The sequence below is a fragment of the Jaculus jaculus genome, chromosome 3 (assembly GCF_020740685.1).
Source record: "Jaculus jaculus isolate mJacJac1 chromosome 3, mJacJac1.mat.Y.cur, whole genome shotgun sequence".
Lineage (NCBI taxonomy): Eukaryota > Metazoa > Chordata > Mammalia > Rodentia > Dipodidae > Jaculus > Jaculus jaculus.
Window position 1 is genome coordinate 109,503,706 of NC_059104.1, and position 15,786 is coordinate 109,519,491.

At 41.4% G+C, this 15,786-nt stretch overlaps 1 protein-coding gene across 1 annotated transcript; it reads left to right on the top strand.

Moving 5' to 3' along the window:
• Positions 1-10,370: 10,370 nt before the first annotated feature.
• Positions 10,371-14,905, top strand: Sln (sarcolipin). Its single transcript, XM_045144809.1, has 2 exons — positions 10,371-10,430; positions 14,328-14,905. The coding sequence occupies exon 2, from the start codon at positions 14,401-14,403 to the stop codon at positions 14,494-14,496; it is 96 nt and encodes a 31-aa protein (XP_045000744.1). The 5' UTR covers positions 10,371-10,430; positions 14,328-14,400; the 3' UTR covers positions 14,497-14,905.
• Positions 14,906-15,786: the final 881 nt, after the last annotated feature.

The window sequence follows — 15,786 nt, forward strand, 5'->3', positions numbered from 1 at the left end:
AATAAAGGTATACTTTTCTAAAAAACAATAAATTGTACAAAAAGCAAAATCCCTAGAGTTGAATGGTTATTAGCTAAGAAATAACTTTATATTTGTACATGCATTTATGAAATAGACTTCTATGGAGTATTTATTATGTACTGTGCACTACAACACCAGACCCTGAGTCTGCAGTGGAGAGACACAATCCTTACTTGTAAGGAGGACAGCTGGCATGCAGATCAGTGCTAGCCAGCTGGTGAAATCAGGTGAAGTCAGAAGTGTTCAGGGCTACAGAGGTCTATCTATCCCGACCTTAAGGATCAGGGAATGTGACACTTAAAGTCCATTAATTAATCACAAAACAAGCATGGGGGCTGTTGAGGGAATGCAAGTGGATAAACTCACTAAGAAGAATACCATAAAACACAGAAACAAAGTTTGGAGAGCAATTAGAATACTGGAGACAAGAGCAATGGGTATAGAAGGTACCTTACTGTAGGATTTTGCCTCAGGAAATTCTGAACTTAATTTGGCAATAAGAAACAGTATGCTTTTCATCTGTGTAGCAGAGAAGCCCGTTTCTACTGAGACCTCAATTGACAGTTCACTGGTGGAAGAAATGATGAACTTCATAGTCTGTGCAAGGATGCTATGCAATGGGGCCTCAGCCAGTGTGCAATCTCAGATTTGTCACTTTGTGTTTTGCTTGTGAATGGGACTGGCGGGAGAGAAGCTGACTTGCGCTGGAGTCAAGGCACTTCCTGAGAAAGAACTCATCTTCAAGGAAGGAAAGGGATGTCTATTACTTCCGGGTATTCCCTACCATACTTCCTTATGAACACATCTGGGCAGACAGTGGAGTGAGGGCAAGGTGGAATTCCTTAGTACTTAGGATGGTTGTGCCAGATTGACTGGGTTAAGGGATACCTAGAGAGCTGGCAAAATATTACTATTGATGTATCTGGGATAGTGTTTCTGGCTGAATTAACCTGTGAACAGGTGGACTGAGTAAGATCACCCTTACCAGAAAGGACTAGGTGGGCCTCATCCCAGTCCATTAAGAACCTGAAAGGAACAGAAAGGTGTGAGAAGGGCAAATTCTCACTTTCTTCTTGAGCTGGGACACCCATCCTATCCTGACTTTGGACATCCTTGTTCTGGAGCCTCAGGACTCTGGGGCTTCCTTGACTCTAAGGCCTGTGAACTAAGTCCAAGTTATAGCACCAGCTTCCTGGTCCTCCGGCTTGCAGATAACAGGTTGTCTGGCATCTTGGTGCCCATAATAAATATCCTCATCATCTGTGCATATCCTGTTTGGTTTGTTTCTCTGGATAGCTCTGACTAAATGCGAGACTCCTCAACAGAGTGGAGCACATAAAAAGAGGCACATTTCCCCCACTGAACCCACAGTTTGCTCTAGAAATAAGAAATAACTTGGCTAACTCCAATGGTCTAAAGAAGTGGAACCCAACATAGATGGTGCCAGAGTAAGGACACTTTGCAGGCCTAGGCAATACCCAGGGCCAGCTGCTCTAGTGCTTGGCAGATATGTCTGTGTAGAGGATGCATTAGGGCTGTCTTGTGAGTGTTCTGGTCTTCAGTGGGAGAGGAACATCCAGCAAGGGAAGAATAGGAGAAAAAGGAAGAAAATGTGAACAGATTGGACTTTTGTTAGCAAAAAAGTGAATTCCTATGAAGGTACAGATGTAATTAGTGGCCTGAGGGTGTGTGTGTGTGTGTGTGTGTGTGTGTGTGTGTGTGTGTGTGTGTTTATAATGGGGTTCTGTTCACCACTGGAAGATGAGGGCAACAACTAGTATAATGCAAGACAGATAAGCTCCCCCACTTCCCAGAGTACCAGCCTGAAGCAATTCCCTATTTGCTTTCATTGAAAAGTGTAAAGGCAAGTCACTGCCCACACTGCTGAACGAGTGCCCAGTGGTCTCTGAGATGGCACACCCCTAACCCAGGAAGAAACCTGGCCTGATGTCACATCTGGCTAATGCTGTTGCTAAGCTCTGCAAGCAGGAGCTTCCCTTTTCTCCCTCCCCGGGGAGCAGAGAGAGATTTCCAGGACTCTTCATGGCTGTCCTCTGTGCCTTGATAGCCACTGGCGAAAGGCAAATGAACTCTTTTACAGAGAGCAGCAAGCCATTTTCTCCCATCCTCATTGTTCTTGCTGAACCTACCCTTGTGTTATTCAGATTGACAGATTTTCAGAAGAGTCAAATCACTAAGAAACAGAATGTTTCAAGTGGGCATGTCTGGCTACAGCACCCTCCAAGGGTTCAGTAACAGTATGTCAAAAGCCTGCTTAATTTTTATTTCCCACCAAAAAAAAAGAAGAAAATCAATCTGAAATCTGGGAGTGTTTGGTAGGCAGATAGTATTAGCCTAGTAGTAAATGCACTTTTGGCTACTTTTTTTTTTTCTTCCTCAGTAGCTGAGAGAAAGCCATTTATTTACCTCATCCTATTATAGAGCAAAAACGTACTTGTTCCCAAGAAAACAAACTTAATTGGTTCTAAGTCAAATGATCTTAACAGGTGTCACCCTCATCAGTCCAGGACTTAAAATAGGTCATTACAAATAGAAGTAACAGATTGCCTCCTGGCTCTTGCTCCCATCTCTCCAGCACAACTACCGCCCGCTCTAATGTTTCTCTTGTTCCCAGCACTGTGTGAGGGCGGCTCACGTACTCATGAGCAAGTATTGTCAGTCACCACAAAGTATCTTCCATTATTTTGCTGCTTAGCTCTGGCTTCTCTGAGGTGCTGTCTCCTCGTGAACTAGTAGAGCTATGGTGCACTGTGGGTAAGCACCGGTCAGTACAATGCTTCTGCTAGACTCTGACCTGTCAACAAAAGACCATTATTACATCGCTGGTTCCTTGGACCTGCTCAGGCCTAAGATGACATGTGCAGGGGAATGTCTCCCCAATTCAGTGTCACACACGGCTGAGATTATTACATGGCAGGAATTCTGGAGTTTTCATCTGGATCCTTCTCTCCTGCTATAGGGAAGTCAAAGGGCCAGTGTATCAGAGGCTGCGAGGCCACTCGGCTCACATCTGAAGAGATTGAGGCAGACCCAGCTGCTCTGCTCTGGGACAATAACCATGCTTGCACAGAGCTCATGTTTCCCATGGGCTGCTCCAGGTCTATGGCTGAGCACAAGAACAAAACTAAGACTAACTTATCTCTGGGAGATGTGGGACACTTCTGACAAGTCTGCTAGCTTTGCCAGAATTTTCCTAGAACTTCTCCATCATGGTTCCACCAATCTTCCTTTGATTTCTCTCTTCTCATGAGATTGAATCTGTGTTGTCATTTGATGTCTCTGTGTTTCCTGGCTCTTACACTCTGTATTATGTTTTTCTAAAAAAATATGTTCATTTACTTATTTGCAAGCAGAAGAGATATAAGACAGGCAGAGAAAGTAGGTGCACCAGCAAACTCCAGATGCATGCACCACTGGCTTTATGTGGGTACTGGGGAATCAAACTCAGGTCATTAGGCTTTGCAGGCAAGTGCCTGAACTGCTGAGCCATCTCTCTAGTCCTGTATAGTGTTTTGATGTCATGGCCTTTGTATGTTTCTTATTAACATTCATATTGCCATCTATTTCTCACAGGACTGTAATGGAGGCCCATTATGAGAATCTGGGCATCTGTAGGAGAATTTCTGTAATGTACTGTGGGTTGTATCTTTGTTATGGGATCATGTCTACCCTCTCATTCACTTTCTGAATTTTCATTCCAAGACTTCTAGGTACTTCCATGAGTACATTGGAGATGAAATGTTGACCTCAACTTTCTCCACTAATGTTTGCTGGGTATGGTCCAGGTGTAGCAGTAATGTGATGTGATCCAAGTTCAAGTCAGGGCTCCTGCTATACATTTTAAAGCATCTATTTCACTACTTCATTTGTTCACTACATAATCACAGAACAAAAAAGAAATAACAAGAAACTGTCCCTGCCTTTCAAGTTAAATTTCAATCAAAAAGATTGGAGTCACACATATAGAAGTGGAAAGTGATACAGATAACAAATATTTGGTTTTCAACAAGGACTGACTGATCACTTTCCATGATTCAGTGAAAAGCTAAATTGTATGTGTAGTAGCTACTCTTTTCATTGCTGTAACCAAATACCTAGCAGGAAGCAACTTAAAGAAGAAAGCGATTCTATTGCTATAATTCCAGGAGATGCAGTTCATATGGTGGGAAAGTCATGAGTGTAGGAGCAGCAGGCACCTGGTCACTTTGCATCCGTAGTCAGGAAGCAGGGTGAACGGGAAGTGGGGCCATGTTATGAAACCTCAAGGCTCACTTCCATCAGTATGGATCTACCTCCTAACAGTTCCACCACCTTCCAAACAGCACCATCAACTGAAGACCAAATGTTCAAACATATGACCTATGGTGGACATTTTGCACTCAAACCACAACACTATGCAATTCCTTTTCTAACGTACCATAACCTGGGGGAAAAAAAAAAAACCTTTTAAAATGAAGATAAAGAATATTCTTTTGGTGTATGAAAATAAATAAAATTTTTATTTCCTTTCCTCTAGTTCATAATACAAACTGTTTATGGTGGGATATAAAATACACACAATAAATTAGTTGGATACCACTATATATAATCTAAAAAAAGACACATATTTTTGTTAGTAATGGTGCGAAGTTTTAAAAAATTTTTATTAGCATTTTCCATGATTATAAAAAAAAATCCCATGGTAATTCCCCCCCACACTTTTCCCTTGCGAATTTTTATTAACAAAGTCTACAATGGAAAAAGGCAGAGATTCCTGCCTAGAGGGCATATTTGTCACTGTACTGAATGGTCTATGGGGAGCTTAAAGCTTGGCCCAAAGTCTTTTAAAAAGTTTATTCATTTATTTGCATGTTTTCATGTATGTGTGTATGTGTATGTGTGTACAGACATACATATGCCATGATGCATGTGTAGAGCTGGCCAGAGGACAACCGCAAAGTGTCCATCCTTGACTGTGTTTTTTTTTTTGAGATAGGGTTTTGCTCTAGCCCAAGCTATGTGAATATTCAGGCTGGCCTTGAACTCATATCAATCAACCCACCTCTGACTCCTGAATGCTGGCATAAAAGGCATGCACCACCACACCTGGGCACTTTATTTTGAGATGGAATCTCTTGTTGCTTTGCCATTGTCTGTGCCACACTATCTGGCCCATGAGCTTCTGGATTCTCTGACTCTCCTGTTGCCGTAGGTGTGCTGGGATCACAGGCGTGTGTGCCAGCCACTTTACATCAATCTTTATGTGGGTGCTAAGGAGGATAGAACACAGTTTGGCAGGCTTGCAATCAAGTGCCTTTAACCACTGAGTCATCTTTCCAACCCCTCCCTTTTTCTCTCTCTCCTTCCCTCTGTTTTTGTTATTGTTGTTGTTGTTTGTTTGTTTTTAAAAGTAGGGCTCCCTCTAGCCCAGGCTGTCCTGGAATTCACTATGTAATCTTAGGCTGGTCTCGAACTCACTGTCATTCTCCTACCTCTGCCTTCCAAACGCTAGGATTAAAGGCATGTGCCACCACACCAGGCTTCTTTCTGGTTTTTTGAAATTGGCTTTAAACTCACTATGATATAGCTGAGGGTGACCTTGAACTCCTGATCTCCCACCTCCCAAGTGCTGGGATTATAAATGTGTGCTACTTTTGCATGGGCTCAGGGGACCAAATTCAGGTCCTTCTGCTTGCAAGACACTTTATAGACAGAACTATCTCCCAGCCCTGCAAAAAGCTTATTGCCTTTCATCAAGGCCTTTGTGAATCCCCTCCCCCGCCCCCACCATCAAGTAGCATCAAGTGGTTGACATAGATCTTCATTTAGCAAAAGGATGAAAGGAAATGGCTGATATATTGAACAAACCTGCTTAGCCACTGATCAGGTGCAAGAGCTTAGCCCTGTGTCTCAAAGGGTACAATATTTTATTCTTGAAAGTGGATATGGTGGTGAGGAAGATAAAATAATAATTACAGCTCAGTGCCACTGTTGATATGAATATGAGAGTGCTATTTTCATGACATCTTGGCCCTTGACTAAACTGTAGATTAGGCAGTGTGGAAATAATGTCAGGGAGTATTTATTTATGTCCTTTTGCTGACAGGCAGAACAGCACCTTGAGAGAAGGTTGACATGGAAGGGATGCTGCCATATCACGGGACTTGCTCAGGAAGGAAAACAGCACCAGTATGAAATAAGGTTAATGGCAAGGGATGGATTTGCTTTGGTCCTGAGGCTTGAAATCTTGTCATTCTCAGCTTTAAAAATGAGAGACAAAAAAATTTTTTTAAGTGGGTCTTCGGATCCTCACAGGCAATCTCTGCTTTAGAGCTTTGAATAGCTATCAAGTGATTTTGGGTTGAAATTGCAATTTTTTTTCTATAAAAGGTTAGATCACACCAGAGATAAGCTAAATTCTTAGTGCAATCTTGTTCTCTTAGGTATCACAGAAGAAACCACTGATATGTAGAAGCTTCTGGAGTCTGGAACTTTGTCAACCTAATGGATACAATATTAGAAACATTTGAATGATGCAACCAGATAAGCAAGCTGAGTTGACTCATCAGTGTAAGTGTAATAAAAAAAATTGGGCTGGAGAGATGGTTTAGCAGTTAAGCACTTGACTGTGAATCCTAAGGATCCCAATTCGAAGCTCGATTCCTCAGTACCCACGTAAGCTAGATACATAAGATGGCGCATGTATCTGGAGTTCGTTTGCAGTGGCTGGAGGCCCTAATCCACCCAATCTCTCTCTCTCTCTCTCTCTCTCTCTCTCTCTGTCACTCTCAAATAAATAAATTAAAATTAAAATTAAAATTAAAAAAATAGTAGGGGACTGGAGAGGTGGCTCAGCAGTTAAAGGCACTTTCTTACAAAGCCTGATAGCCTGGGTTTGATTCCCCAGTACTCACGTAAAGCCAGATACACAAAGTGTTGCATGCATCTGGAGTTTGCTTGCAATGACAAGATGCCCTGGTGTACCCAGTCTCCCTCTCTGCTTGTAAATAAAAAATAATTAAAAATAATTTCTTTCCTCCAAATTACATTGAAATTAGCCAACACAACTAAATTGGCAGTATCAGCCAGCTGTTTTGGTGATACACTTTTAAATTTGTTATTTTATTTATTTATTTAGGTTTTTCTAGGCAGGGTCTCACTCTAGCCCAGGCTGACCTGGAATTCACTATGTAGTCTCAGGGTGGCCTCAAACTCATGGTGGTCCTCCGACCTATGCCTCCCAAGTGCTGGGATTAAAGGTGTGCGCCACCACGCCTGGTTGTTATTTATTTTTTGATGCAGTGTTTCACTGCCCCAGTTAATCTGGAACTCACTCTGTAGCCCAAGACGGCCTGGAACTCATGGGCATCCTTCTACCTCACCCTCCTGAGTGCTGGGATTAAACGTGTGTATTACTGCACCTGATATGATGTATTTGTTTATTTGAGAGCAACAGACAGACAGAGAAAGAGGCCGATAGATAGAGAGAGAATGGGTGCACCAGGGCCTCCAACCACTGCAAATGAACTCCAGATGCATGTGCCACCTTGTGCATCTGGCTTACATGGGTCCTGGGGACTCGAGCCTCAAACTGGGGTCCTTAGGCTTCACAGGCAAGCGCTTAACCACTAAGCCATCTCTCCAGTCCCTTGACGTAGTTTTTTTAAAAAAGTATCTGACATTTATTTTATTTTTGGCAATTTTATATATGCATGTAGTATATCTTGATCTTATTCACTCCCCATTACCATCTCTTACCTTCCTTTCCTCACTAAAACCCTATTCTTCTTAGCTAATTCTTTCCTGCTATCATGCTTTGGCTGGCAACCCATTGAGTTTAATTAGTGTTGTTTGCATGAGCATGAGTGGGAGGTTATTCTCTGGAATATGGACAACTTACCAGTGGCTATACCAATGACTATACCGCTGACGACTATGTCCTCCACCACAGTAGCCATTAGTAGCCAATAGCTACTCTGGGAGGAGTTGGGTCACGTGAGTCCCTCTCTTCTCCATGATGGAAAACTGACAGGGTTCATCTTATGCAGGAAACCACAACTGCTATCAGTTCCTGAGTGTTTCATCCGCAAGATGAAATTCCACAGCACTCCGCCTCATCCCTTGGCTCTTATATTTTTTTCTGCCTCATCTTCCATGAAGTTCCCTGAACCTTGTGGTATAGAGGGCCCATGTATATGGTTAAGCACACAATAGTCACCTGTTCTCAGCAATTTCTGCTAGCTATGTGTCTCTGCATTAACCTCTGTATAAAGAAACTTCCATAATAAAGTCTGGGAGCAGCACTAATTTATGGGTATAATCAGATATTTAGAAGGAAGTTTGATAACTTATCCATGTAGTACAGCATCAGGGTGGTTTGCCCCACAGGGTCTATGACTCCTCTTGCTGAGCTTTGGACTAAGTTTACAGCACCAGGCTATATCCCACCTATATCAGGCCTGTCTGGGAGATATGTTAATGACTCCCCACTGTCTTTAACATTTTAAATGTTGCAGAGCTAATGCATATTTTAACATGTATAGAATAGATGCTTTTCCTGTAAACCCAGTACCAATACATGGTATAGTGTGAATATGTTGAATCTAAATGAATTAAAAAAGAAAAAAGATTTCTTCATGTATCATAATTTTTTTATAATAAATACCTTGGAAATTTAAGCTTTTTTCTACAGTATGAGGATTCTTCCTGCCTCCCTGGGGTGGTGAAATTAGTGCTAATTTAAAATTCTTAACCCTTCATATATACTTTCAAATATATACTACACTAAATGTTACTTTTGAAATGGACAAAAAATAATTTTGAGTGGCTAAAGAAAGGACATCTGTGGTTTGATGATGAAAAAAACATTCCTTAGCATTTGAAACAATCTGGCAAGAGCTTAGAGGCAAAAGACAGAAATCTGATAACAGTCACGGAGTCTGCCAGTTGGCAACAGATAATGGCCGATGTTAGATTGTGCTATAATTAATATTTGTTATCTGTCACTTCAGATAGCTGTCTTTTCACAAAACAAGTGGTGAAAGAATGTGGTATTAAGATTATCCATTGTGGGCTTATGTTGAAATGAAGAAATGGACTAGAAAATCCTTCTTTTAATGGGGCCTTTAGGGTTGAAGAATGATAGGGAAAGCTTGACTGTGAATACAAGTATACAGAGCATTTTGTTGAATTATTTCTTCTTGGGAATGCATTATTTTGATTGACCCCAATTGAGAATTTAGAGGGGAGATTTATCCTATTATCTATACAGACAGGATTTGCTGAGCTACAAAATTGCTGGGGTCATACTTAAGCTCCTTTATTTATCTGCCTTCAAGTCCAGTTAAACAATTCAGGGACTTCATTTACCTCAAGCATTTGATTTGTTAATTGGAAACTCACCTTAGCCTAATTTTAGTCAGTGGTTATATTTGAAAATTACAAAATTTTGTTCCTTCAAGATATGTAGTAGATGTCTTACATAGTCTACAACTCCCTTCTGTCCTAATTCTGATCAGTTCTACTTCTTGTTCTAATCTGTGCAAACGACTGAGTTTCGTTGTTTATGTTGTGGCAGTCAGTTTGCTGCCAGGTATACAAGCTGCGGCTGTTTCAGAAGAAACTGTAGATGAATGTGCAAACCTGCTATGCATAGCTTAGTTGGAAAGTTATGTGCAACAGGTGACTCAGGGGATAACTTTCATTGCTTGGACAAAAGTCAGTCTTGAAGGACTGTTTCTGGAATTCTGGAGTGTGGATATGAGACGTGTTGGGTACAAGGCAGCACACTCTTCACTTTTCAAACAGCTAAAGATCCAGGAGTTCTCACCTTTACATACCACCTGAAAGTTTGAATTTGTCAAACTTAGTCTATCACTCTTGCTTTATGATGTCTTAAAGATATTTTGGAGGCAGGCATGGTGGCACACACCTTTGATCCCAGCACTCAGGAGGCAGAGGTAGGAGGATCACTGTAAGGTCAAGAACAGCCTGAGACTACAGAGTGAGTTCCAGGTCAGCATGGGCTACGGTGAGACCCTACCTCAAGAAGAAGAAGATATTTTGGAGATATTCATAAAGATGTACAAGATAAATTTAAATCCCACATCAATTGCACTGAAAGTCAACTAGAAGCAGAAAGTTTTTAAGTCCCTGTGGTTTTAACACAAAATGTCAGCCAAAGGAACAGTCTTAGTCATCACATTTCCATGTCCCCGAATGCAAATAGGCTTGAACCTTCAGAGGTTGCTCCTTTGAGATGTTTCGTCAGTGACATCACAGCGATTGCCACCTCCCTTAGACTACTTTAAGCACTGCCCAGAGTCCAGGAACAGACAGCCTGGGAGACAGCTGGACTTGGGGTGAGGAGAGATCTACAACAGCCTGGGCATACCCTTGTCCCTCTTCAGGTAATAGCAGAATTTATGTGTATGAGAATAAGTTGCAAATGAGAAAGATTGAATAATGATTATATTTCTTATAGAAACAGGGAACTTATATTGTACAAGGTATCTCTTAAGGCGTCAAGTGAAGATCATTGCTTTGTATTTTTCTTTAGCATATATATTTTTTCTACCCTAGTTTTGCATTTTTTTTTCACATCACAGAAGAAAGTCAGAGTCAGACTTCTTACATAATTTACTCATAGCTTGTTGGTTTTTGGTTTCATCCACAGGGAAATCACTTTGGATCAAACAGTATAAACTTGCCTCTGGGGAAAGTATGAAAGGAAGCTAAAACTGTTTTGTAGGTTAACAGAAAAATTAGGGCATTACTGATCAGAACAACTATCTAAACAACTACTTCATTCTTCCTAAAGAGCATAAATGTGTGAAAAATCAAATCTGAACCTTTCAGTTATCATAGGTGCTAACAGAATTGTGTTCATTGGAAATTCTTACCTTATTTGTGTTTTATTCTTTGAAAAAAAAATATAGAAGCACAAATGTTTAAGGCATCAGAGTGCAAGACATAGTGAGAACTAGGACACAGGAAAGACAAAGCTGTGATGGTTAGCCTGTCAATCTAGAGAAGACTGGAAAAATGTGAAGAATGCAAAAACCCATGCAATTTAGTCACTAATTATAGGGCAACAAGTGGCTAAGTATCATTTATCAAGAAACAGATTCTGTTGGCACCCCAGAAGTGCATTCCCAACCACCTCCTCCTTCTGCCTTCCTGTCCCAAAGTGGTGACATTATCTTGTCCTTGCTTGTCTTTGAAGTTTTGCCACTTATATCTGCTTCCTAAACACTAAGATTAATCTCTCTGTTCTTGACTTTGTATAACTAGCCATCTCTATTACTCTTTAATGGATTCTTTTTTTTTTTTTTTTTTTTTTTTCTCAAACATTTATTATTTGTGAGATTTATCTTTCTTGTGATGTGGAGCTAGAGCAGTTCACTGGTTGGCTCAACAGCAGTCAAATGTGTGTGAATACCACAATTCATCTCCATCTACTGTTGGTGATCGTTTATTGTCAGTTTGGGGTTCTTGTGAAATGTTGTTGTGAGCATCCTTATTTATATATCCTGGTGCATATGTATGTGATCATTATGGCAAAAGGGAAAATGGCTAGCTATTAAGAAATAGCAATTTTCTTACCTTAATAGAAATACCAAATTGATTTTCAAAGTTATTAAACTTTTACTTTGTTTGGCCAGGCCTATTAGCTGTCATGATAGCCCATCATGTAATACTCCTATGGAGTGACCACATTTCTGAAAACCAGGTCCCATTTCTCACTTTTTAGCTCTGTTGCTACCTTCCTAAGTGTCACTACACAGATAACTCCCCTCTAAAAGTCAGTTTACCAGCTGTGATTTTGGGAAAGATACCAATCCCCCAATAATACTTGCCTGATAATTGAGAAGGTCAGATGAACCCAACTGTGAAACAGCTTTCAATAGCTGAGAATCAAAAGATGGGTAAGCATTAAAAATCAATAAATCAATTACTTTATTTTCCATACTTTTTGATTAATTAATCATCATATTTTCATGTCCCCTGAACACAAATAGGCCTGAACCTTCAGAAGTTGTTCCTTTGAGATATTTCATCAGGAACATCACAGTTAATTAATTGTGTATGCATCTGTGTGTACGGGTGTGCCAGGGTCTTTCACCATTGCAAATGAACATCAGACACATGCACTACTTTATTACCCAGCTTTATGTGGTGGCTGGGGGACTAAACCAGTGCCTAGAGGGCTTTGCTGAGCCATTTCCCCAGTCCCTGACCATATTTTAAGCAGAGATTCAAAAACCTATTGGTTAACACTATTTTGTTTTAACCTCTATGTTATACCAAAAAATATATTAAAAATTGTCCTAAATACCTAGATATAAGAATCTATCTGAAATATAGACCTCTTTAATTTCATTTATATTGCAAACACCAAGTTCCAATTATACTAGATCACTGAAGATAATTTGAGAGATAGCATTACATGTGTTCTTGAAGTACAGTTTCCTGCACGTACAATCTGCATGTACTCTGAAGATGCCATCTCTGCTCTTTGAAATGTTTACAATCTAGGCACATCCTGGGCCTGACTAAAAATAGCTGGCACAAGCCCTTTTTGAAACAGAAATACCCATAAGGTTAACACTTGCTTTTTGGACCTAGGACCTGTTATATGAGGACCATTTGGGCTGCTCCCAGCGGGCTCTGTGCCAGTGCAGGCTTGTAAGAAGCCACGCAGCTGTCGGAGCTACTTTGTGCTTTCACCAGGGTTGGATGAAGACCTAGAGCGCCTGAAATCTGAAGGATGATGATGGTGTCCTTCTCCTAAACATAACGGAAAGCCGGAGCAATACTAAGATCCAACATTGCTCTGTTTTCGTGCCTCTGCTTGCTGATTCTCCAAGCTAGCAAACTGAACATGTGCATATAGCAGCATAGAAGTTGGAGAGAGAAAAAAATGCAATATTTTACAGCTTATCAAAACATCAATACAGAAAAAAAAAAAAAAAAACAAGATGAAACCGTTGGGATTTTTGTTGTTGTTTTCTCAAGGTAGGGTTTTTCTCTAGCCCAAGTTAACCTGGAATTCACTCTGTAGTCTCAGGCTGGCCTTGCACTCACAGTGATCCTCCTCCCTCTGCCTTCCAAGTGCTGGGATATAAGGTGTGTGCCACCACGCCCAGCGAAAATGTTTATTTTTTATTTTTTGGTTTTTCTGAGGTAGGGTTTCACTCTAGCTCAGGCTGACCTGGAATTCACTATGTAGTCTCAGGATGGCCTTGAATTCACAATGATACACCTACCCCCGCCTCCCAAGTGCTGGGATTAAAGGGACTTGAATTTTTTTTTTTTTTTTTTGGTAATACCAAGGAGAGAATCTAGGCTCTCTGCATTTGTCAAGAGTTTTAGAGAAACACAACCATAGTTATGGAGGCTGACAAGTCTCACTCCTTCAGGATAAGTTGCTGAACAGGAGACCTAGGGAGAACTACCAGATCTGTCCCAAAGGCAGTCTCAGGCTAGATGTTGGAGACCACGGTGTCAGCATGGGCTCTGCCTGCTGAGGCTTCTCTCCTTGACCTTAGCATGCTTATCATTCCTCTGTGTTTTGGGATTGTCTTCCTGGTTTTTCTTTTCTTTTTTTCTTTTTTTGGTTTCCCAAGGCAGGGTTTTACTCTAGTCCAGGCTGACCTGTAATTCACTATGTAGTCTTTGAGTGGCTTCAAATTCACAGTGATCCTCCTACCTCTACCTCCTGAGTGCTGGGATTAAAGGTGTGTATCACCATACCTGGTCCTTTGTCTTCCCTCAGTAGGTGTCTATGTCTTAATCCCTTTTACTCATGAGGACACTAGTCATATTGGATTAGGGACTATCTTTTTTTTTAATTAATTAATTTATTTATTTATTTGAGAGCGACAGACACTGAGAGAAAGACAGGTAGAGCGGGAGAGAGAATGGGCGCGCCAGGGCTTCCAGCCTCTGCAAACGGACTCCAGACGCATGTGCCCCTTGTGCATCTGGCTAACGTGGGACCTGGGGAACCGAGCCTCGAACCGGGGTCCTTAGGCTTCACAGGCGAGCGCTTAACCGCTAAGTCATCTCTCCAGCCCAGGGACTATCTTTGACCTCATGTTAACTTGATTACCCCTTGAAAGATCCTATCTCCAAATGCAGTTGCATTCCTAATTACTGGGGATGAGGGCATCAACATTTAAGTTTGAAGGGCAAGTAATTCAGCCCTAAACAGTCCTCTTTGACAACACTTGTATTTCTTGTGAGGGAAGTATAAGCAAACTCTGGCACTCATCGCCCATGTATTCTCTGTTGCTTTCTGTTAGGAAGTGAGGACAAGCCAGAGGTCTTGGTGTGCCCTCGGGAGTCTGCCTGAAGTTCTCACCCAGCCACTCGGAGATGGAGCGGTCCACCCAGGAGCTGTTTCTCAACTTCACCGTTGTCCTGATTACAGTTCTCCTCATGTGGCTTCTTGTGAGGTCCTATCAGTACTGAAGGGCCATGCCACATTCCTGAGATTGACTGAAGCGCTTTAGAGCTACCCGTGCATGCCCTGAGCTTCCATTGCTGTCATTGTCATGGGATGACATTCTTGGCTCCCCGGCAGCTCTGACCTGCACTCACAATGCCTGATACATCCTAGCATTAGGATTCATCCTGTGTTCTCAAAAGATGCCACTCTCATGGGTTTCCAAGGGTTTGCCAGTAAACATTACATTTATTCCCCAGCAAATGCAACAGAGAAGTCACCAGGTTAAAATCCAGCTGGATTTCTGATGATGTAGAGCTATAACAAGCTCCTGCTCTGGGTCACCCCACACTCTGCCATCAAACTCTACTTCATCTTCTTGGAGGAAATGTTACAGGGGGTCTTTATGAGCCCCTCGAGTCTTGTGTGAATAAAGTTTAGCCAACTACCAAACAGCTTTTACAATTTATTTTAGCTTCTGTGTGACCCTTGGCTGAGATTACCGTGACAAATGTTACAGTATTTCTAGCATTTGAGATGAGCTGAGATGCTCCAACTGCTCAGGATTTGAAACCAAGTCAAGTAAGAGTGTCATATTTCAAACAGTGCAATTGCTTCTGTGCTTCTAGAACTTTTTCTTAACTCGTCCTGGGGCAGAGGAAGAATAACTTCAATCCACTGGGAGGTCAGGGCCAGAGCTCATAGTGCCCAATAAAAGGCACAATATTCTTTTGAGGTCTTGTGTTGTCTCCATAGAATTGGCAAGAAATACATATTACACCCTATAATATCTTCATGTCTGTCTTCAGTTGAATATTTAGAATTATCTACTACTGAGTAAAACTAAAACATGATCTGAGAGTAGCATATTCCAGTTTGGTTATTGTCCTTATGCAAATACAGCTAATCATGACTACAGTTATAACAGAGGAAAGTAGTGGAGAGGGAGACATTTTCTTCAGTGCTGTAGCTGCTGATAAGTTACTCACGTTCCAGTAAGTCACCACCATGCGTGCTCATGCAAGCAATCCTAACTGAAGTCACTGGGGCACATATTCACAGCCCCCACACACCACACCACAGTATAAATGGGACTAGTTGGGAGAGAGGGGAGACAAAAGAAAGTAATGAGAGGTGGATAGAATCAAAATACATTATATACACATATGAAATTTTCAAATTGGGGCTGGAGTGATTGCTCAATGGTTAAAGCTGCTTGCTTGCAAAGCTTGATGACCAGGGTTCAATTTACCACTACCCACATAAAGCTATATGCCCATATGGCATATTTGCAGTGGCAAGAGACCCTGGTGCAC